This window comes from Chrysemys picta, chromosome 1 (assembly GCF_011386835.1).
Source record: "Chrysemys picta bellii isolate R12L10 chromosome 1, ASM1138683v2, whole genome shotgun sequence".
NCBI classification, from domain to species: Eukaryota; Metazoa; Chordata; order Testudines; family Emydidae; genus Chrysemys; species Chrysemys picta.
In genome coordinates, this window is record NC_088791.1 from 207,453,128 (window position 1) to 207,475,292 (window position 22,165).

Below are 22,165 nucleotides of genomic sequence, written 5' to 3' on the forward strand. Positions count from 1 at the left end.
TATTCTGTTTTGTAAAGGATTTTGATATTTCAAACTTCAATTTCTTTCTAAAGGTAAGGAAAGGCAAAAATTTCAAAGTTCTCCATGAAAGGGAAATGAAGTCTTGGCTCTGAGGCAGTCTGCCTGCCAGGCTGAAGGGTACCTGGGAGGCTGGAAGCTCAAGCTTCCCAGTAGCTCACCAGGTGAGCTGTCAAGAAATTAGGCCGTTTTCTGAAGTTGCTTGTGTCCAATTACAACTCTGTCTAAATCAGTCTGTCCCCACCAAACTTTTTAAGTTAGACAAATCAGCATTCTGTTATGGAAGAAGAGTCTTCCGTCAGAGAATTTCTGACCAGCTGTAATTCTGGGTATGTTCAAAACAGTGGTGGTGACCTTGGTGGTGTATTTTTCTGCTTCTGTGTCTGTCCTTTTACTGTGATCTCCCCTAAATTGCAATGGGAAAAAAAATCCCCCCAAAGTACATACTACAACCCTTTCCTTGCGGGGAAAAGTTTTACATAGTATGTTGGCATAGTTCCTCAATAAGTTGAACATCAGAGGCAGTACCTGTGAAAGCCAGTAAAAAAAAAAAAAAAAAAAAAAAAAAAATTGATGAAATACTATTGAAGTTAAATGGGAGTGTGACAGGTTGTCACCCCTGGAGTGTCGTCTGGGAGAAGGTAGAATTACTGTTGCTGTGCCCCCTAACCATTCAGCTGGGCTGGCCTGTCACACTGTTCTGCTGGTGACACAGCCAGGCACTCCAGGCCCTGATATCACCCAACATGACAGCAGGTGGCGCCACACACCCAACTGAGCTACCTGAGTGCTTTACCTAAGCCAGTCAAGGACAAACAGGAGACAACAGCCAATTTCCCTGCTCCCGAGCCTTGCAGCCCTGCTGGAGTATAAACCCAGAGTTGGACCATCTTACACTGTACAGGGATCTGTACAATGCAAGCTCATTAATTCGCTTCCCCCTCAATGTCGGAATGATATGCAACAGCCTTTGTTTACAGAGCTGAGATTTTCCCAGACACTTTACTCAAAACACACCAGTTACAATAAAACAGAAAACAACTTTATTAACTAGAGAAAGATAGATTTTAAGTGATAGCAAATAGATCAAAAGCAGATGACCTAGCAAATAAATAAATAACACAAACTAAGATTAATATACTAGATAGATAGGATTTGAATTAGCAATTTCTCACCCTGACAGATGATACAAGCAGTCAATCAAGTTTCCTTACACGGTTTAGAAATCCCTTTATTCTGGGTCCAGCACTTACCCCAGTTCAGTCTTTGTTTCTCAGGTGATTCCAGGAGTTCTCTTGTGTGGGGAGTGAGGCCCCGAGATGATGTCACTCCCTGTCTTATATAGTTTTTCCATTAGGCAAGAATCCTTTGTTTCAAGCTAAGTTCCCAGGCCAGTTTGTGGAAAAATACAGGTACCAAAATGAGTTCAGTGTCATATGGTCTGGTCACATGCCTTGCCGAGTCATAGCAGCCAATTTTCATAGGCTGGCTGAAACATGCACAGGAAGGCTAAGCTCTTCCATGATCCATTGTCTTTGTTGATGAGCCATTAGAACTGTCTAGCTTCATTGTTGTACCTGAAAGACTAGTTGTGTATTACCCAGAGTAAGCCCATTTGAAATACAGATACATAGTCAATATTCCTAACTTCCGATACAAAAAATGATACATGTTCACAAATAGGATAATCATATTCAGCATTTTTCAATGACACCTCACATGACACATCTTGTACAAAATGCATCATAATCCTATCATACCACTATGATGAATGTGCAGGTGGCAGTTGTCACAGGGAGTTTTGCCAATGGTTTCAATAAGGTTAGGATTTCACCCCATTAATAGATTATTGGGGTAAATGTATGTGTATTCCAAGCCCAAATCCTGCCCTTATATACATAACACATACCTCTCTACCATGTATGGTGAATTTCGAGTTTGAGGAATTGCTAGACTTGTGCTCTTTATGGTAGTTTAGGTCAAACAGTAAGTTGTTAGATATCTTCAGGAAAATGTAGCTTTTAGGAGAATCTGAATCTTCTTCCTTTATTATGGCAGATTTCCACAGAGCCTTGTTTGATCAAAAATGGATGTTTTTCTTAACAAAGAATTTGTTAGGCTTATATTGCATTGCAATTCAACAAAAGAACATGAGCCAGTTTAATAAGTGTAAATTATTAAGAGAGTTTGCAAGGATTAATTTATTGAGTTACATATGTCTAGCCAATGGGGAGCAGACTGGGCACAGAAGGTTTTTTATACACTAAATCAGAGGAGCAGAATCTTACACTAGGTGTCATCATGTTGATTTCTGAACTCTTCTGTTAAACTTTTGTGGCTTGATTTTTCAAAAGTGTTGAACATACTCATCACCCATTAACTTCAGTGAAAATCAGGCCATTATATTCCCAAAATAAGCAAAAGAAGTGTCCATCCTTATCTGTAAATAAACAGAATGTTGGTTAAACATGATTGTCAGATTTTCCATAAATACCAAGACACAACACTGAGTGTTACTCCATGGTTGGTACTTGAACATAACATTCATTAGAGGAGGTAATTAGCCCACTTATTTGGATGTGTTGAATCCTGCGTACTGTGTTAGCATCTAATGAATAATGATAATAGTCCCTGTCGGAACTGGTTGGTGGCCACCACAACCAGGTTTGCTGGAGGGATCTAGCCTCAGAAGCCAGAGACTGGATTATAATAAGGAGTCAGTCAAGCAATAAAAAAAAATAGATGATCTATGTTACAGCAAGCAAGCAAGGCAACTAGGAGAGAATTTGTGGTGTCTGAGGAGCCAGGGGGACAGGATTTATAAGAGGTCAGTGTGCAGAAATGGTTGGGAACATATTGGGCTTGGGGAAAGGTGGCTAGATGAGTTGAGGGTCAGTCCTGAGTTTGGAAGCAGGTTGGGCCACAAAAGGAAGCTGAGAAACAACTCATCTGTTCTTTAGGATCACACTTTTACAAAACGCATCCATACATAACATATTAGGGCTTATCAGTACAAGGAACAGAGTTGAGTGAATAATTAAAGATTACTTATTTATTAATTGAATTTATCCTGTATTTACCTGCTCATAGAATATCCACAGACAGTTTGGAAATTTCTTGAATTCATCTTTCAAACTCATTTGAGTATATTTTTTGCATTTCCCCCCCCTCGTTGGACTGATGATCAGCAATTCTCCGTCAATTTTAACTATATTTGAGCTGTGTTGCTTAATTGTGAATAGGTCACATACATTGCAAGGGATTGTTTCTGTTCTCTGAGTGGATTGCATTTCAGGAGCAAAGACTCTGGCATACGAATTTCAGTGAAATAGTTTCCCATGAATACTCACGTACAGAAGTTTTTGAAATTTGTATTAACTGAGCTTGTAAAACTTGATCACGTTAACTTTTATGGAAAGCAAACAAAAGGAGCATATACATGGATACAATTATTTAATAAGAAAAAATTAAATGGATATTTGTGGAAAGCTTTTTTATGCATTATTTGTCCAGATCTAATATTGAAACTAAACTAATACCCACTAGGACATTCTTTAATAAAATACCGAGAGCATGAACTTTAATCTGAACTCAAAAAATCAGTCTTATGGTATCAAGTGCATGTGCTGCTCGAAAAAATGGCACTGTTTTAAATCTACCATTCTCTCTCTGACGGTTGATCAGTGATATTTTTCATGTTTCTGATATATGTCAGTATAAGATCTCAGACAACTCTTCATATTGGAAATTTTTCATTTAATCTATTAGAGCAGTTCTGGTTTGCTACTTAATGAAGTGGAAAGTATGTCACCCACTGACTTTTCAGCTGTGGCATGCAGTCAGTATCATGCCTTGCCACACAGTCATATCACATCTACAATGTGCCGTTTACTTTACTGAGGAGTGTGACATAACATTCTTGCAATTCCTACCACACAATGTTGCTGGATCCTGTACTCTTACTACAGGTCTATGGTATTGCTGCACTGTATAAGAGGTTTGGGGGTGTGTGTGTGGGGGGGAGATTAGGAATTTTTGGTTTTGTTTTAAAAGTCAATTATTTAGATGCTGCACTTTTGTTCTCTACAATCCCTACCATGGATACAATTCTTTCTGTAATTACTAATGTACTAATAATTGGGGAAAATTTGAAGAGACCCCCTGCCACAACATGTGTGCGTGAGATCAACAACAAGGAAGCATATGATGGCATGGGCTGCAATAACATTTTTACTGTTATTTGTTTGAGAAGACCTGAATAACTCACTTGGGGCACTCACAAGTAATGCACTCATTTTAAACTTGTGGCAAAAAAAGAGTTTTACAGCACCTTGCACAATCACGACTATATTACCTCTCGCCTCCTATTTTAGGCATTTGTCTCTGAAGTGAGCAAGTAAGAGACAGAGCTGAATTTTTGCTTAAAATTGAGAGCGAGAATATGCTTTTTTTTTCTTTTTTTAAACATGAATCATGCAAGAATCTCAAATGGTAATAGTGTGCATGTACACGGATATCCATTAGGCAATAGAAAATGGCTTAATTAGTGCTTTGGAGATTTTTTGCTTCAATAATTCTCACTGGAACATTGTAGAAAAATAAAGGACTTTGATCTTCTATGCTGACAATGCTATCCTATAGCAGATAGGAATAATCTGAGTGCATCTGGGACTTTACCATTATAATCAAGACTCTGGACAACCCTAATTACATTTCAAATTGTTGTGTTTTTGGCAGCATCAAGTTTAGAAACCACAGTAGTATCAGACTTAATGCAGATATACTATCCATATCTTGGTATTTAAATTGCTTCCCTTTTCTTGGCTTTACTGCGTCACATATTCTTTACATTGCACTTCTGTTTCAAACAATACTGATACCCAATTCAGGATGACACACAACGTTTTATGATTGTAAGAGTGAGATTTAAAAGGGAAGGTTATCGAAGTATTTTCATCAAGATTTTCAATGCCATGGGAAAATATTATGAGCCTCAATAACACTAAATGTTTACTAAGTGGTGTGTGTGCTGCTTTCTTTTTAGGATCTGGGAGACCGGTGGGCAGCCATTTGTAGATGGACAGAGGATCGCTGGGTCCTTCTACAGGATATTCTTCGGAAGTGGCAGCAATTTGCTGAGGAGCAGGTACATAGTGTTAGCAGTTATAAACCAGAACATTGTTCAAAAAATTGCACTCTGAATGGTCTTACTGAAGGCTTTTCCTTCTCTTAATTTCTTTCAGTGCCTTTTCGATTCATGGCTTACAGAGAAAGAGAATGCAGTGAGCAGGATTCATACAACTGGCTTTAAAGATCAGAATGAAATGCTTGCCAGTCTGCAAAAGTTGGCTGTATGTATTTCCCCATTGTTCAGTTTTTTGTTTTGCTTTCCTCATTCGTGAGTCTAACTTCACATCTGGGTTCAGCCAATTGAACACTGAACATCCATGTTTCTTGGGATGACTGGTATCTGGAGAGCATGGAGTCCTCAACTGGTGCCTGATTTTGCTTATGAAAGAGCTACATTTGTGCCACTTGACTTTGCAACCTTAATAGTGTTCTCTGAACATATTTTTGTCTGTTATATATACATTTACAACGTTAATATCTAATTTGTATATATGTGTATATATAAAATGAATACACAACTTCCATTCACAATGTTGTGTTGTATGTGTATAGTTTATTTTATATAAATAAAATCAGACACAAAAATATGTTTAAAAACACTATTAAGGTCACAACGTCAAAGACTCAAAAGTTAGGAAACGCCAGATTTCAGGGTGCCTGTATGCCATAATTCAGCTCTCTTGTGAGTATATATTATGATATAGTCTTGAATTACATGATCACGTACTATTTTTCCGCAGAGGACTCTTGCCATATTTAGTGAATGGGTAGTTAGTTATTGACTATTTCTTTGTATCCTACTCATTCAATGGATGGGTCATGATCATATTTGTTGAGCACCATCCAAACCCAGCAGAGACTACAAAATTATTAATTTACCCCTTGGCATTTTTATGGTTCTCTCACCATAGTATCTGAGTGCTTCTCAAACATCAGTCAATTTATCTTCACAACCCTCCTGGCCTTCTACCAGCTCAGTGCTCTTTCCTGGAAATCAAAAACATGCAGTTCATCATCTTTATTAAGTGAAACATACTGCTTTGCATTCTATAACTTTGTACGTGAGAGTCTTGCAATCCCGGCCAGGCTTGAGACTAGGTTTGCCAACTTTCTAATTGCAGAAAACCAAACTCCCTTACCCTGCCCTTTCTTCGAGGCCACACCCCCGTTCAGTCCATCCCCCCTCCTTCCATCACTCACTTTCCCCCACCTTTGCTCACTTGCTCATTTATTTTCACTGGGCTGGGGCAGGAGGTTGGGGTGCATGAGGGAGTGGGGTTCTGGGGTGGTGCCAGGGGTGGGGGTTTGGGGTGCACAAGGGGGTTCCAGGCTGGGGCCAAGAGATTCGGAGTGCGGGAAAGGATGTGGGCACCGGGGTGGGACTGGGGATAAGAGGCTTGGGTTAAAGGAGGGGGCTCCAGGCTGGGGCAAAGGGGTTCAGAGTGTGGGAGAGAACGCAGACTTTGGGAGGGAGTTTGGTGCGGGAGGGGGCTCAGGGCTGGAGCAGGGGACTGGGGGCTCTAGCTGGGGGTGTGGGAGGAGAGGTCGGGGTGCGGACTCCAGGCAGTGCTTACTTCAGGTGGCTCCCAGAAGTGGCCAGTATATCCCTGTGTCCCCTAGGTGCAGGGACAGCCAGGGAGGCTCAGCGTGCTGCCCTCATCCACGGGCACTGCCCCCGCAGCTCCAGTTGGCTGTGGTTTCTGGCCAATGGGAGCTGCAGAGCTGGTGCTCATGGCAGGGGCTACAGAGATATGCTGGCTGCTTCCAGGAGCTGCACAGAGCCAGGGCAGGGAGGGAGCCTCTCTTAGCCCCTCTGCGCCGCTGACCGGACTTTTAATGGCCAGTCAGCAGTGCTGACTGGAGCTGCCAGAGTCCCTTTTTGACTGGGCATTCCAGTTGAAAACTGGATGCCTGGCAACTCTAATTGAGATGCATGCTGCATCTGGATCTTGATATGTTTTGATTTTGGTGGTGCTTTCTAAAAAGAAAAAACGAGAGGCTAGAGTGACAATTCATTGTACTTTAAAAACAGTTCAGACTGGGCAGGGGCAGAGAAGAGCAACTAGGATGATGAGGGGAATGGAAGGCCTATCTTATGAGAGGAGATTGGAAGAGCTTGGCTTGTTTAGTCTAGTGAAAAAAGGCTGAGAAGGGTATATGATTTCTCTACAAATACTTTAGTGGGGTAAACACTAGGAAGGGTGAAGAGCTATTTAATCTGAAAGACAGTGTTGGCTCAAGAACAAATAGATATAGACTGTCCATGAATAAATACAGACTGAAAGTTAGAAGGTTTCTAACCACCTAAGGCACAGCCTCCCAATAGGAGTTGTGGGGGCAAACAACTTAATTAGTTTTCAGAGAAAGCTGGACAAATGTATAAGTGCAATTGTATGATGGGGTTGCTTGTGATGGCAGGCAGCAGAGCTCAAGAGCCCTGTGAGACACTTCTCGTTTGTCTTACATTCCTAAATGTTCAAGCTTCAGGATTTCAGCTGGCCACTTGCAGGGGTCAAGAAGAGATTTGTTTTTCCCAACCAGTGTATTCTGGGAGGGTATTTTTATATTTTTCCTCTGAATCACCAAGGACTGCCATGGCTGGAGATGTGACATTGAACAGGGAGCACCAGTGGTCTTGAGCATTCTCTTTTTCAAATGCTTGGTTGACTGATTCTTGCTTACAAGCTCAGGGTCTAACTGATCTACCATACTTGAAGCCTGGAAGGAATTTTCCCCTAGATCAGATTGGCAGTGATCTTGGAGATTTTTGCCACCTTCCTCTGCCGTGTGTGGGTACACATCACTTGCCAGGATTATCTGTGTATATTTCACCTAATCATTTCCCTGCCATTGTGGGGGTTTGGGACACTAAGGCACCTTGGTCCTCCTGCTCTCTGCCTGAGGCACATAATAGTCTGGTCTCCTGTGGGTTATAATACTTTGGTCTAATTTTGAGTTTAGTGTGCAGATGCTGGGTGGGTGTTGTTGGCCTGTGATATACAGGAAGTCAGACTAGATGATCTGGTGGTACCTTCTGACCTTAAACTCTATGGTTCTCAGTGTGAAATAATTTCACAAATTAACATGACTGTGCCTACAATAAGATGGAGGGGTACATTTTCACCTCCATGTTTATGCAGTGAAGGTGAAAAACTGTCTTTGTTAAAAGGAATTGTGCAAGTAATCTGTTCTTGTGCACCTACTATTTATTTAGATATGTAGAAGAACATTGGTTCATGGGTAACATAACATCCATGGAAAGCGGAGTTTTAACAGTTTACAAACTGTGAAATTTTTCAGCCAGCGTGTTACTGCTGGATTATAACTGCCTATGCAGTTAAAATAATTAAATCAATTTCAGTTATATGAAATAATATTGACTGTATTTTGTTGTCTTGTACTGTGTACAGAAATCTTTGTGTATATGAAAATTTTATGGTATTATTACTGTAAGTTGTTTCAATAATTCTCTGACATGCTTAGAATTCAACATATGTTGGCTTCACTGTGAACAAATTATAGGTATTTTTAAAATAAAATTAAAAAAAAATCTTACTGTTTGATTGTTTAAACTAATTAACGGATAACTAGCAGCTGGTCCAGAATTGATGGTAAATATCCCTGCTGATTTAGACAGTGACTAAGAATTTAATGCTCCTTAAAATATGCCACAATTTGAGACCCAAAACTCTGGCCATCTGTTATGATAACCTTAAGCATGCATAGCTGTGGATACACTGTGCTAACCCTTTGTTTTCCTTCTGTCAAACATAATTTTTCATTGTCTGAAATATACACTTTTAGTCAATACTGTTAAAGCGAATGCAGTATAGAATCTGGAAGGTATTCTTTGGAATTGAGATTTTACTTTGACTAAAACTCATTTTAGGATTATGCCCATGCTTTTACTTTATCACAAAAAAAAGAAAATTGTTTCATCTGAATTCTAGTCCTGTAACCAGTAAGTGAGCTGTGATTGACTTGTCAGAGAGTTGAGTAAAGGGCTTTCTTGTAACCAGGGCCAGCCTGAGGTGTTTTGGAGTCCCTGTGTGAGGAGAAAAATGTGAAGACAAAGTCCAGCTTTGTTCAGCAATGTAGCACATTTTAGGGTTTGGCAAGTGGCCAGAGAATAGAATGGTTTGTCACAGGTTCTGAGAAGGAAGGATATCACTAATTTGCAGGAGTGATTAAAGTATACTTGTCATAATTGATTCTTGGAGGTTTGGGGTGGGGCCTCCAAGTTCTTCTTTCCTAGTTGATTGAAGATGTCATGTCAAGAAGGAGAGATTTTCCTTTGAGTAATTTTATCTAAACTCCAATTAATGGAATATACATGCATATTTGTTATTAAGTATGTGTCCTCTGGAAAGCAGTGTCCATTGACCCCCACCTGCCCTATAGAGATGAATGTTGGGACCCATTAGTAGATAAAGGGCCCCACCACCAACCTTACCCCATTCTTGTTTTTGCAACTATTGGCTGGTTAGCCAGAATCATTTGCTAGCAGCTGCAGATTCTTTATTAGATGAGACTGTATGGACATGTTTACTAAAGTCACATGGTAATTTCCATAGTTTTCACAAGATGAATGAGGCTTTCAATATTGAATTATCAATGGTACATTGGAAGTAACACTCCCTTGTTAATATCTTTGAACTATGGTAGCAGACAGGCTGAGTATCCATTCCACTGAATGATAATAGTCTTTTAGAATTAGCACCCGTCCCTGTCCCATCAGAAATCCAAGTAGGCAGGTAGGTTGTCTTAGGTGTATAATCCATCCCATCATCCAGATCATAAATGACAATATTGAACAAAACTGGCCCCTGGACCGACCCTTGGGGCACTCTGCTTGATACCAGCTTCCAACTAGACATGGAGCCATTGATCACTACCCGTTGAGCCCGATGATCTAGCCAGCTTTCTATCCACTTTATAGTCCATTCATCTAGCCCATACTTCTTTAACTTGCCGGCAAGAATACTGTGGGAGACTGTATCAAAAGCTTTGCTAAAGTCAAAGAATAACACATCCACTGCTTTCCCCTCATCCACAGACCCAGTTATCTCCTCATAGAAGGCAATTAGGTTAGTTAGGCATGTCTTGCCCTTGGTGAATCCATGCTGAGTGTTCCTGATTACTTTCCTCTCCTCTAAGTACTTCAGAATTGATTCCTTGAGGACCTGTGTCAAGGCTGCTTCCCCACTCTGAACTTTAGGGTACAAATGTGGGGGCCTGCATGAAAACTTCTAAGCTTAACTACCAGCTTAGATCTGGGCCACTGCCACCATTCCCAAGTGGATTCCCTTCCCTGGGAAGCCTTGAGAAACACTTCACCAATTCCCTGGTGAATACAGATCCAAACCCCTTGGATTTTAAAACAAGGAGAAATTAACCATCCCCCCCCCCTTCCTTCCACCAACTCCTGGTGAATACAGATCCAACCCCCTTGGATCTAAAAACAAGGAAAAAATCAATCAGGTTCTTAAAAAGAAGACTTTTAATTAAAGAAAAAAGGTAAAAATCATCTCTGTAAAATCAGGATGGAAAATAACTTTACAGGGTAATCAAACTTAGAGCTCAGAGGACCCCCCCTCTAGCCTCAGGTTCAAAGTACAGCAAACAGAGATAAACACTCTAGTAAAAGGTACATTTACAAGTTGAGAAAACAAAGTAAAAACGAACACGCCTTGCCTGGCTGTTTACTTACAAGTTTGAAATATGAGAGACTTGTTTAGAAAGATGTGGAGAACCTGGATTGATGTCTGGTCCCTCTCAGTCCCAAGAGCGAATGACTTCCCAAACAAAGAGCACAAACAAAAACCTTCTCCCCCACTCCCCCCCCCCCAAGATTTGAAAGTATCTTGTTCCCTTATTGGTCCTTTGGGTCAGATGCCAGACAGGTTACCTGAGCTTCTTAACCCTTTACAGGGAAAAGGATTTTGGAGTCTCTGGCCAGGAGGGATTTTATAGTACTGTACACAGGACAGCTGTTCCCCTTCCCTTTATAGTTATGACAACCTGTTTCATGATTTTTCCAGGGACTGAGGTGAGGCTGACTGGCCTGTAGTTCCCCGGATCCTCCTCCTTCCCTTTTTTAAAGATGGGCACTACATTAGTCTTTTTCCAATCATCCGGGACCTCCCCGGATCACCAGGAGTTTTCAAAGATAATGGCCAATGGCTCTGCAGTCACATCCGCCAACTCCTTTAGCACCCTCGAATGCAGCACATCCGGCCCCATGGACTTGTGCTCGTCCAGCTTTTCTAAATAGTCCCGAAACACTTCATTCTCCACAGAGGGCTGGTCACCACCTCCCCATGCTGCACCTCCCAGTGCAGTAGTCCGGGAGCTGACCTTGTTCGTGAAGACAGAGGCAAAAAAAGCATTGAATACATTAGCTTTTTACACATCCTCTGTCACTAGGTTGTCTCCCTCATTCAGTAAGGGGCCCACGCTTTCCTTGACTTTCTTCTTGTTGCTAACATACCTGAAGAAACCCTTCTTGTTACTCTTAACATCCCTTGCTAGCTGCAACTCCAAGTGTGATTTGGCCTTCCTGATTTCACTCCTGCATGCCTGAGCAATATTTTTATACTCCTCCCTGGTTATTTGTCCAATCTTCCACTTCTTCTAAGCTTCTTTTTTGTGTTTAAGATCAGCAAGGATTTCACTGTTAAGCCAAGACTTAAATAGAAGATGTTTCCTTTGTGAGTCTCTTGGGGTGCAGTCCACACTAGAGGCTGGGGGGGGTGGGGGGAAGAATTATCCTTACCACATGTTAGGTAACACAAGGTAAAATCCTGGTGAAGACAAGACCGTTTGTAGTTTTCGCACATGTAAGCAGATTGAGGTAAACATTGGCATGGGTGGGAGGAAGAATCCTAGGGTTCATCTCAACTTGCTAACACTTTATTTACTTTATTCACATCAGTCATGATTGTATAGATCTCTATCATATCCCCCCTTACTCTTACTCTCTTTTCCAAGCTGAAAAGTTCCAATCTTATTAATCTCTCCTCATATGAAAGCTGTTCCATACCCTTAATAATTTTTGTTGCCCTTTTCTGTACTGTTTTAAATTCCAATATATATTTTTGAGATGGGGTGACCAGATCTGCATGCAGTATTCAAAATGTACCATAGATTTATATGGTGGCATTATGATATTTTCTGCCTTATCTATCTATCTATCTATCTATCTATCTATCTATCTATCTATCTATCTATCTATCTATCTATCTATCTATCTATCTATCTATCACTTTCTTAATGATTCCCAACATTCTGTTTGCTTTTTTGACTGCCACTGCACATTGAGTGGATGTTTTCAGAGAAATATCCACAATGACTCCAAGATCTCCTTCTTGAGTGGTAACAGCTAATTTAGACCCCATCATTTTATATGCTGCACAGTTGGGATTATATTTTCCAATGCACATTACTTTCCATTTATCATTATTGAATTTCATTTGCCATTTTGTTGCCCAGTCAACCATGATCATCAGTGTGGATCTAAAATTCCCTGTCCCCACGTGTTCAGAGACTTAAATAAAGATTCTGAGTAATTAAAAAAAATTAAGGTCTGATGATTTGTAGTGTCTCTATATACAAGTCCTAACTTCACATTCCTTATGAGGGTGTATTTGCAGCCCTATTTCTGACTATTTTTCTAAAGGGTTCTGACTCAAGGGTGTATGTATAGCCCAAGAATTGGATCTATTCTCACACTCTACCCAAAGAACTACAGTTACCTGCAGGTAATCTTTCTTTTGTATGTGTTTTCTGGGATGAGATTCTATCAGAGAAGGCCCCAGACTCACCTCTGTCCGTACCAGGTGGGCAAGCAAAGTAATCTTTTATATTTGACAATTATGCCAACTCAACTAAATTGTTTCTTTTTTCATATAATTTATACATGCAATATATTTTAGAATTCCTGTTCAAATAAAACCCCTCATAGCAAGTACCAGCCTTTTTTCAGTACCTGCAAATTGTGTGTTTCACATGGTTCATTCTGTATTAACATATACAGGTTTGCTTCATTTAGTATTAAATCTCTTTCGGGACCCAATTAATTTAAAGGTCATGTAAGAAAAGCTGCTTAGATATTGCTACTTTGCACATAGATTACCAATGAGCTTGTGTTTCCTAAGACTATTTTTAATGTAGCTGGTTATTTGTCCCGTCTCTAAAGCACTTCTTTTTACACTCAAATCTTTAAAATAGTTGTCTTATTCTCTATGCTCAGAACTCGGACTTTTTTATATTTTAATTGTTTTCCCTAGTGCTTGCTGACCATCACTGCCACACCAGTGCAATGGCATAGTTGCTTCACATTCCTTAACATGCTAGTGGGTGATGTAGAAAGCACATGAGCCCATGTTGGATGTGTGCTGTGTACATGGTGGCTTAATGGATAGAGCACAGGCCTATGACTTGGGAAGCCATGTAAAAGTTCTATTCTCAGCTCTTAAAATGGCCTGCTGGGTCACTTCACCTCAATGACCCTCAGTTTCCCATCTGTAAAATGGGGATAATTACACTGACCTCTTTTGTAAAGTGCTTTGTGATCTACTCATAAAAAGTGCTTGTAGAGGGGTTTGGCTGGGACTTGTCCCTCTCCGGGGCCGGGGGGACCACACTGCCTTAATACTTCCTTCCAATTGTTGATGGGGAATTAGCCTGTCCGTGGGAGTCTCTCGCCACGGCATCAGGAGAGGCAAACACAGACAGTTATTCACGCCCGGCCCGTGGTTGGTGGGCAATAGTGAGTCCAGGACTCAGGCCCTCAGGCAGGGGCTGAGCAAACAGTTATAATTAGCAGGCCCAGGCCTTGGGTCAGTGCAGGGCAGCAGAGAGTCAATGGCTCAGGCCCTCAGGCAGGGGCTGAGCAAACACAGGTAAACCAGCCCAGGCTCTCGGCTCGGAGGGGCCTGGGAGAGGGGAGACTGCCACCCACAAGTTGGGTGACGGGGGGGACGCGACAGGAGGCCTGCTGCTGAGTCAGTGGGGGTCTTGGCCGCAACACATGACATAGGCTCTGACAGTGCTGCAGCCAGACTAGGGTTGGCTGCCCCCAGGCTACTTCCTAACTCCCCCTCTAGAGATACCTGGGTCCGGACGGCGTCCTCCGGGGGTTCAAGCACCATGGGCTCCTCAGGTGAAGGGTAGGCTTGACAGCTCCTTTGGGTAACTGGCGAGGGGCAGGCTTGACAGCTCCTCCAGGCTCTGGTCAGCATCAGGCATCGGTTGGTCTGGCCAGTCTTTGGGTCTGTCTCCGGTTGCCAGGGTCTCACAACCGGCAGCTAGGCCACAGGCATCTGGCCTCTCCGGCGGCTGCTCCTCCAGTGAGCTCTGGGGTTGGGCTTTTATACTTTCTGTCCTGCGCCGTGACCTCTGGGGGTCGGGCGCAGGACTCACTGGCTCCGCCCGCTTTGCTGTCCTGAGGGGCTTGTCCCTCTCCAGGGCGGTGCGGGACCACACTGCCTCGCTACAGTGTTATATAAGAAGATATTATGATTAATAATAATGTATAATTTGTCCCTATTATAAGTATTCCATTAAAATATATTTGAATCCCTAAAAATGGGTTCAGCCTAATAAGAATATTCATAAGCAGTGACAACTATATAGTCAGACATACATAAATACTCAATCATCTCAAAGTCCTGGATTTCTTGCCTGAGTCGTCCTTTCAATAGGTAAATAATTACAAATATGTTTTACAGCAGCCACTGATTATCTGAACCAGAAAAAGGGGAGTTGCAGTTGGATTTTAACAAAGAAAAACATCTAAACTAAATAACTAGCTGGAGAAAGTATATTAATAATGGGGGTGAGGAAACCATTTTACAAAGGATAAATTTGAATATAGGAGCTTTCTGCTGTATATCTATTATTAACAAAACATAGGTGTATTCCAAATAAGCTACTGAAAAATGTGGCTGAGTGCACATAATGACACATCTCTATCCATAATATATTTACCCTAGAACAAATTGTGCATCTGTTTATATTGAAGTTTTCTCTACCTTATAGTGTGAGGTAGGGAACTATATAGCATTTGTGTTGATAGGAATATTTCCTGCCTTGTGAACTCTAACTAAGGGGTGGTCAAACACATTCTGCCAGCTTCTAGATTTTTGAAATGGATGGATAGTTAGGAGAAACTATTGTGCAAACAAGTGTTATAGAATTTTACAGGCACTTTTGATGAAAGCCATTCAACTACATGTTCTGACCTGAAGAAGAGCTCTGTGCAGCTCGAAAGCTTGTCTCTCTCACCCACAGAAGTTGGTCCAATAAAATATATTACCTCACCACCCACCTTGTGTGTCTAATGGAATTACATAAAATGTAACTCTACAGAAACAATAATCTTCGAGAGCTTGACTGTCTTGCGAAGTACTCAATTGCATTCTCTACCAGTTTGTTAGTGTTTTCAGTCAAATCTTGATACAATCAAAACTCATCTTTTGAAATTGCCCTTCATTATTGTAATGCATTGATATTTTTTTTAGATAAGCAAGAGTGAAAACAAAAAAAATACTTCATTACGTTCGGTTACAGGCCAGGTGGTAAATAATCCTTAGCAATTCATGGATATTGCAAAACAATGCTGAGTCACACTGAGCCATACAGTAATTTTGGGTGTGTGGGGCATCCTTTACTTGCCAGTATATTCTTCTGTGAATGGTGCCCAATAGAGACCTGAGCCCTGATTCTTCACTACTTGTGTCCTATGTAGCCATTTACACCTATGCAAAGTGGGTGGTAAAACTCTACCAAATCGGGTCCCAGTTGTTATCACATGTTAGTGCTGGTTCTCTTTTCAATGGCAATGATCAGGAGCCATGTTTTTATGGTGGATTACAGTCCAGCTTCTGCTACTCATGTGCACCAGTAGGGTAGAGTCAGGCAAAGCCTCCCAGACAATTCAAGACACTATGTCACTGCCTGTGTAGGCTATCCTTTATTTCAGACCTGGTACCATGTCACCTACTCTCATGATTTTATGAGAAAGCTGTTAATACAGACTGTGGTATTTAATGTGTCTAACCTAAGTATTTGTGGAGTTCTGAATGGCATAACAGATTGGATGCTTTTTATAAAAGTTAGTAAGTACTGGTATTCCTTTCCATTGGGTGTTTATATATTGTGGCCTATTTCAGTGAGTGCTAATATGTTTCAGGAAGATGTGTGAAGCCAGATTGTGAAATCCCTACTTGTGCTTACACTAGGATTAGTCCTTTTGAACTCAGTGGGAACACTCCTGGAATAGGGTACTATGTAACTGAGTAAGTATTTCAGAATTTGGTGCTGGTGAGTACGGTGTGTGGGCAGTGACTCTGTTAGGGAGTAAAGTTTAGTAGAAATAGAACGAGTATAGATGCCTGGAAATTTTCCAGTTGAACATTTTTCCATCAGAACATGTCAGTTCATAGAAATGGAAAGATTCCATGGGAATGTGGCACATTTTGTTGAAATTTCTACTGGAGCTCAGGTAAGTTTCCATTGGAGCCTGAGAGTCCAGTAGGAGTATACATTGTTTAAAACATCCCTGCAGAAGGGAATGTTTCAGAGTGTCGGAAACAAAATAGAGCAGTATTTCACTTCCATGAAAAAATTCAAGGTTTTGTCTTTTTGTCCTGGGTCAGGATGAAATGTTTTCCAAAACCTCATTTCGCCCCCTAACCCCCGCAGAAATGAAATTATTTCCTGGCCAGCTCTAATAATCAATATCACACAAAGTATAGCAAAACTTTAAAAATACTATTTTCTAATTTTTATATTTGTTAACATTGATGCACTTTTAGGGTAGTTAAAGTCACACAGCCTTTGGTTTTGTGACTTATAACACCACCTGAGGCATGCTATGATGTCTGGACCTGCACCATCTGTCATGTTTTATTGCCTTGTAAACTATAACGTGTTCATTCCACTGTGTCAGTCTTACCAGCAACTTTGTGATAACAAGAATCTTGAAAATAGGAATTTATATGAACTATTCTTATCCATATTCAATTCCATATGGATCTCTCCTGAGTTACCAGCATGTTGTCTGAATGATTTCTGTTTTTTAACAGATCTTAAAAGGAGATCTAGAAATGAAGAGACAAACAATGGGTAAGCTGAGCTCACTCATGCAGGACCTCCTGTCAGCAGTAAAGAATAAAGCAGTGGCTCAAAAGCTGGAAGGTCGGCTGGAAAACTTTGCCCAGCGTTGGGATAGGCTTGTGCAGAAGCTGGAGAGCACTTCTAAGCAGGTTTGTCATAACCATTCTATCAGCTGATCACAGTGAAATGCTTTGTCAGTCAAATGTCTGAAGTAGATTTGCTGCTATTTATCAGACTCTTTAAAATCTTTTCACTCTATGCCTTCTTAGTCAGGGTTTATTTTTTAGGCCAAAGTTATATCACCATAATTTATGGTATTTCCTGAAAGTCAGAACATGTAAATGATTTCAGACCAAGGAGGGAAGAGTATTCCAAATTTGAGAGGTCCTCACAGAGAATACACTGCCATCAACAGCCCTCTCTGTTAATCTAAGAAGGTTCAAGTCAGGTGCCCCACTGAGTTCAATCTGTGGCAGCAGCACACAAGGAGAAATATGCTTTCTAATGCAGGTTTCAAGCCACATAGAGCTTTATAAATTAAAGCCAACACCTAGAAATCCACCTGGAAACCAAAAGGTCAATGTAGATCATGGCACACTAGTGTCATATACTCATAGTATCTTGATACATCATTGTGCATTCCACACGATGATTTATGAACAGATTTAAGGTAGCCCTATGTAGAACACATTGTAAAAATCAGCAATGCCACGAATCACAGTAGCAAGGTCCATATCAGAGAGAGAAACTGCAACCTCCTGTCCAAGTATAGATGTTTAAAAAAAGCCACATTATTCCCTTCTACTCTGTGATCATTGAAAAGCAAGTGTGGATTTAACACTTTAAAATTGTGAACTCAAATGGTAAGTGGCAGAAAACACCTTCGATTGACAGGGATAACATAATTTTGCACAAGTTTTCCAGTTGTTTTCTTTGATCTACCACATCTCAGTCTTGACTGGACTGATCCTCAGCTAATTTCCTCTTATCCATCTCTTTGTCATATACCAGCACTGAGCAAGATACCTTATACCAGCAGCTAGGATGGCAGGAAGGAGATACAGAAGTGGGAGTCAGATTCCTTCAAATAATATTGTATGGCCCAAATACATATATTAATTTCCTCTTGTTTCTATACTTGTGTTGACCACATTTCTGCTGTATCTGATTAGCTTCTCTTTGCCACATGCCCTCTCATGATAGCTGTATAATACTGCTGCTTACCACCAACCCGCCCATTTCTGGTGTTGCCGTTAATAAATATCATAACTAATTAATTCAATCCATAGAGCCACTTAACAATTAACATGAATACTCCTATTCACTACAACTAAATGGAAATTTAGGCCAATCTGGTGTTGCTGGAAAAATTCCTTCCCAGTCCCCCTAAAAAGGAGCTAGAGAAATGCCCACAGCAGGTCTTGACTAAATCTGGTATTTTACCACCTAAAGGGGAGGGAGGGTGGGTGCTGCCTCAGCCTGCTCCATGTAAAAGGGGGCTTCACCGCACCAGACTGCCCTTTTAAACCCTTCCACCCATTCGGTTCCCAGGAATGAGTTTTTGTTGCTATGCTGGCCCTTTGTCCTCTTTTGCATCAGTTTGACCTCTCTCCCTTCCTTCCTTAAAGCACTGTTCCCTTCATTTGTCCAGCCAGCCAATTTCCCCCCAGCTTAAAGGTGTGCTGCAATCATTTTGAAAATTATTTTTAGTTTAAAAGGTGGTGGTGGTCTCCTCTTCTCTTAACCCTCCAATCCCCCCACCCCTCCTGTCTCCATGATACTGATACTTCCATGATTACAGGAATTAAAAACATGGTGGACTTAATTTAGTCATCTATTCTGTAAGATCATGAATGGATAATACCTCCCCCCTCCTCCCCCCCCCCCCCAAGAAAAAAATTGGGCTTGATCTTGCAAGCCTGCAACATGCGGAAATCCAGTTTACTTCAATGGAATTTCTGTGAGCTGAGGGCATGCAGGATCAGAAGCAATAAGAAGTAAATATTAAGAAAAGATGCGTGATTTTTGTGTCATCTTCATTCAGCAACTACCACAACTGCAACTGGTAGCTGTTGATTGCTCTTAAAAGAAGGCACCCAGGATAAAATTTTCAAAAGCGCCTCTGTACCTAAATCACTTTTCAAATGGGACTCGGACTGCTGAGTCTGTAACTTTTACCCACAGTGTAATTACCGTGTGTTCACACTCATTGCAGTGCACACAAATCTAGTGCTGGGTATGATGAATTCAAGTAGCGTCTTAGTAAAATTCATTTCCCTGTTTAGCCAACAAGAAAACTACTGGTGAAAGTTTATGTTCTTAAAAAAGAAAATAGGACCATTAGCTGAAAGTTTGTAATCTGTTTAATCACAAGATGGGCGTTAGGCAGCTCAGTTAGGCTTCTCCATGTTGAAAATTAATGAGAAAGTGTGTCCTGTTGTTGACTGAAGCTTTATGCAATTACTTCAATAGTGACTACAACAGAACTTTATTTCTTTGGAGAAAAAAAACTTTATGTTTATAGTGGATTAATGATGATAATTTTTATATATTTGCTACTTGCCACAGTGTGAGATGTGCTCAATAAAAATTAACATCGTAACAGAATAATAAATTAATTGAGGGGAAAAAACAGTTAGTTTCAAGTCAATGATGCACAGTAAGACACCCAAAAGTCAGGTGACGTGAAAGTTCAAGTTGACTGCACAACCTTACTTACAAACTTCCTCCATCTTCTGTGTATGTGTACTAATGCAGCCTAATTACAAGGTCACATAATGTTTCACAAGAGAACACAGTACAATGTATTGTTAGGGTGACCAGACAGCGAGTGTGAAAAATCGAGATGGGGGTGCAGGGTAATAGGAGCCTATATAAGAAAAAGACCCAAAAATCGGGACTGTCCCTATAAAATTGGGATATCTGGTCACCCTATGCATTGTTTTCTGTTCACATGTGAATCTAAGACAACTTGTGGTCCCCTAAAGTCTGTGAGCTAGAGTAAACTCAGGCTTATGATGTCTGGATAACTTGAGCACACAACCCCCCCCTCCGCCCCCGCCACCCCATCCAAAGAAAAGAAAAACACCAAACGCATTTGTAGGAACAATATGGAAGCTGACATAGAGCAGGAAACAGGGCCGGCTCCAGGCACCAGCAGAGGAAGCACATACCTGGGGCGGCATTCCATCCATTCTTGATTTTTTTGCATTCAAAAGAAAATAATGTAAAACTTTAGAGCCTACAAGGCTTTTTTTTTTTTGCTTGGAGTGGCAAAAATGGTAGAGCCAGCCCTGGCAGGAAGAGTGCATGTGAAGAGCTGAAAATTGCTTAAGGAGTGATCGGGCTCAGATTTTGATGAAGCTCTTCCCAATTCAGGATAAGTGTGACTAATTATCTTCAATATATGCGTCATTTATGGATACCACATGATCGATAACAATATAGTTAAACATGAAGTCAGGTTTGAAGAAAATCAGTTTGTGTGTTTCAAAGTTTGGCGCATTTAAAATCAGCAAGTCATGGGACAAATTTCACTTTTAAATAGACTCAGACCTTAAAGCCTGCTGTCATTCTAAATATGCAGGTTTTTCAACTTAGCTTTAAGACAAACTCAATTTGTCGATTTTAAAGTTTCAGAACTGTCGTCTTGACATTGCTTTATTTTTTTGAGTCTCAGTGAGAGCAAAACAAGTCACATTTGAAGACGATTGGCTCAGAAGTTATAAAGTCAATAAAGAAGTTCTGAAAAATGAATATTTAACTAGATTATACGTGCAAGTGCACTGTATTTCTTGTATAGTCATAGGCTGTGATAAAGCAAGGTATTCATATGGACAGATCCTTGCACCTGCACAGAGCCCTATTAACTCCGATTGGTCTTGCCCCATGGATTAGCCTGCAGGATTGGGGCCTTCATGAGAAATATATTGTACTTGCTCAGTAGCCATTTTCAAATATTTATAACTTTCAAAACTGTTTTTCAAACTAATCAAGGACAATAGTCTTCACTGAGGGCTATAATCACACAAGTTTCAAACTTCAGCTATTTTTGCTGTAGCTCTGCCTAAATTAGTGACACTACTTAAGCTACTTCCCCTCAGCCATTTTTTTTTAAATTTGAAGAAAAAAAACAACAAACAAAAACCTGTCCTCCCAACCATTCCTTAAACATATTCATGCTTTTGGTTAGAGACGAAATTACAGCTCCAACAGTGAAGGGAGGTTATAAGTATACCATAGCGAAATAGTAGCATTAAAGTTGTTCTACAATACAAAAACAAACATGGTACTAAAGTCCCAAAATATTACACTTGTACTCGCATGCACGCACACATAGTGTATGCTTCCATAAGAATGAAGTGGGGATTTGATATTTTCCTATTCAAAAAGAAGGTGCACCTTTACTTTGCATACATTTTTAAGATAGGCCCACAGATACTATTCTGGTAGAGTGGGTTTGGTTTTGAACACTTCTTTCTGTAATGTGTCGTCCAACTCTTCCACACAGCTCTGACTGTGTAACAATGGGTTAAAAGTCCAAGCCATAATTCCTCTTCTCAGTCTGACATCTGTACTTTGGGGGTTTAGAAAGATGAAGAAGCTGTGCAGCATTTGTTTGGGACACCCTTGAATTAGTCATGGAGCAAACCACTTCAGTGATGACATAACAGTTATCCCTCTGGGGAAGAATATAAGAGTCATTTGTTGGTATATAAGTAGAGTTACTGAACGTTCTTATCTGATTAAGAATAGTAATATAGAAATGTATCTATCTAATCTTTCTGAACTTCAACACTGGCATCAAAATGGTTCTAGATATAGTTCCAGCTTCCCTAACCCCCCACCATCTCAGTAATTAGACAATTATGAGCTCCAAATTAATAGTTCAGTTTTC

At 40.6% G+C, this 22,165-nt stretch overlaps 1 protein-coding gene across 24 annotated transcripts in view; it reads left to right on the forward strand.

Moving 5' to 3' along the window:
- DMD (dystrophin) overlaps positions 1–22,165 on the forward strand; it is a 2,010,563-nt gene that overhangs the window by 749,141 nt on the left and 1,239,257 nt on the right. For all 24 annotated transcript variants that reach the window (XM_065590838.1, XM_065590858.1, XM_065590878.1 and 21 more), the window contains 3 exons: positions 5,063–5,164; positions 5,262–5,369; positions 17,238–17,417. In XM_065590838.1, the coding sequence (XP_065446910.1) occupies positions 5,063–5,164; positions 5,262–5,369; positions 17,238–17,417 (390 nt within the window). The remainder of the gene's footprint in view (positions 1–5,062; positions 5,165–5,261; positions 5,370–17,237; positions 17,418–22,165) is intronic.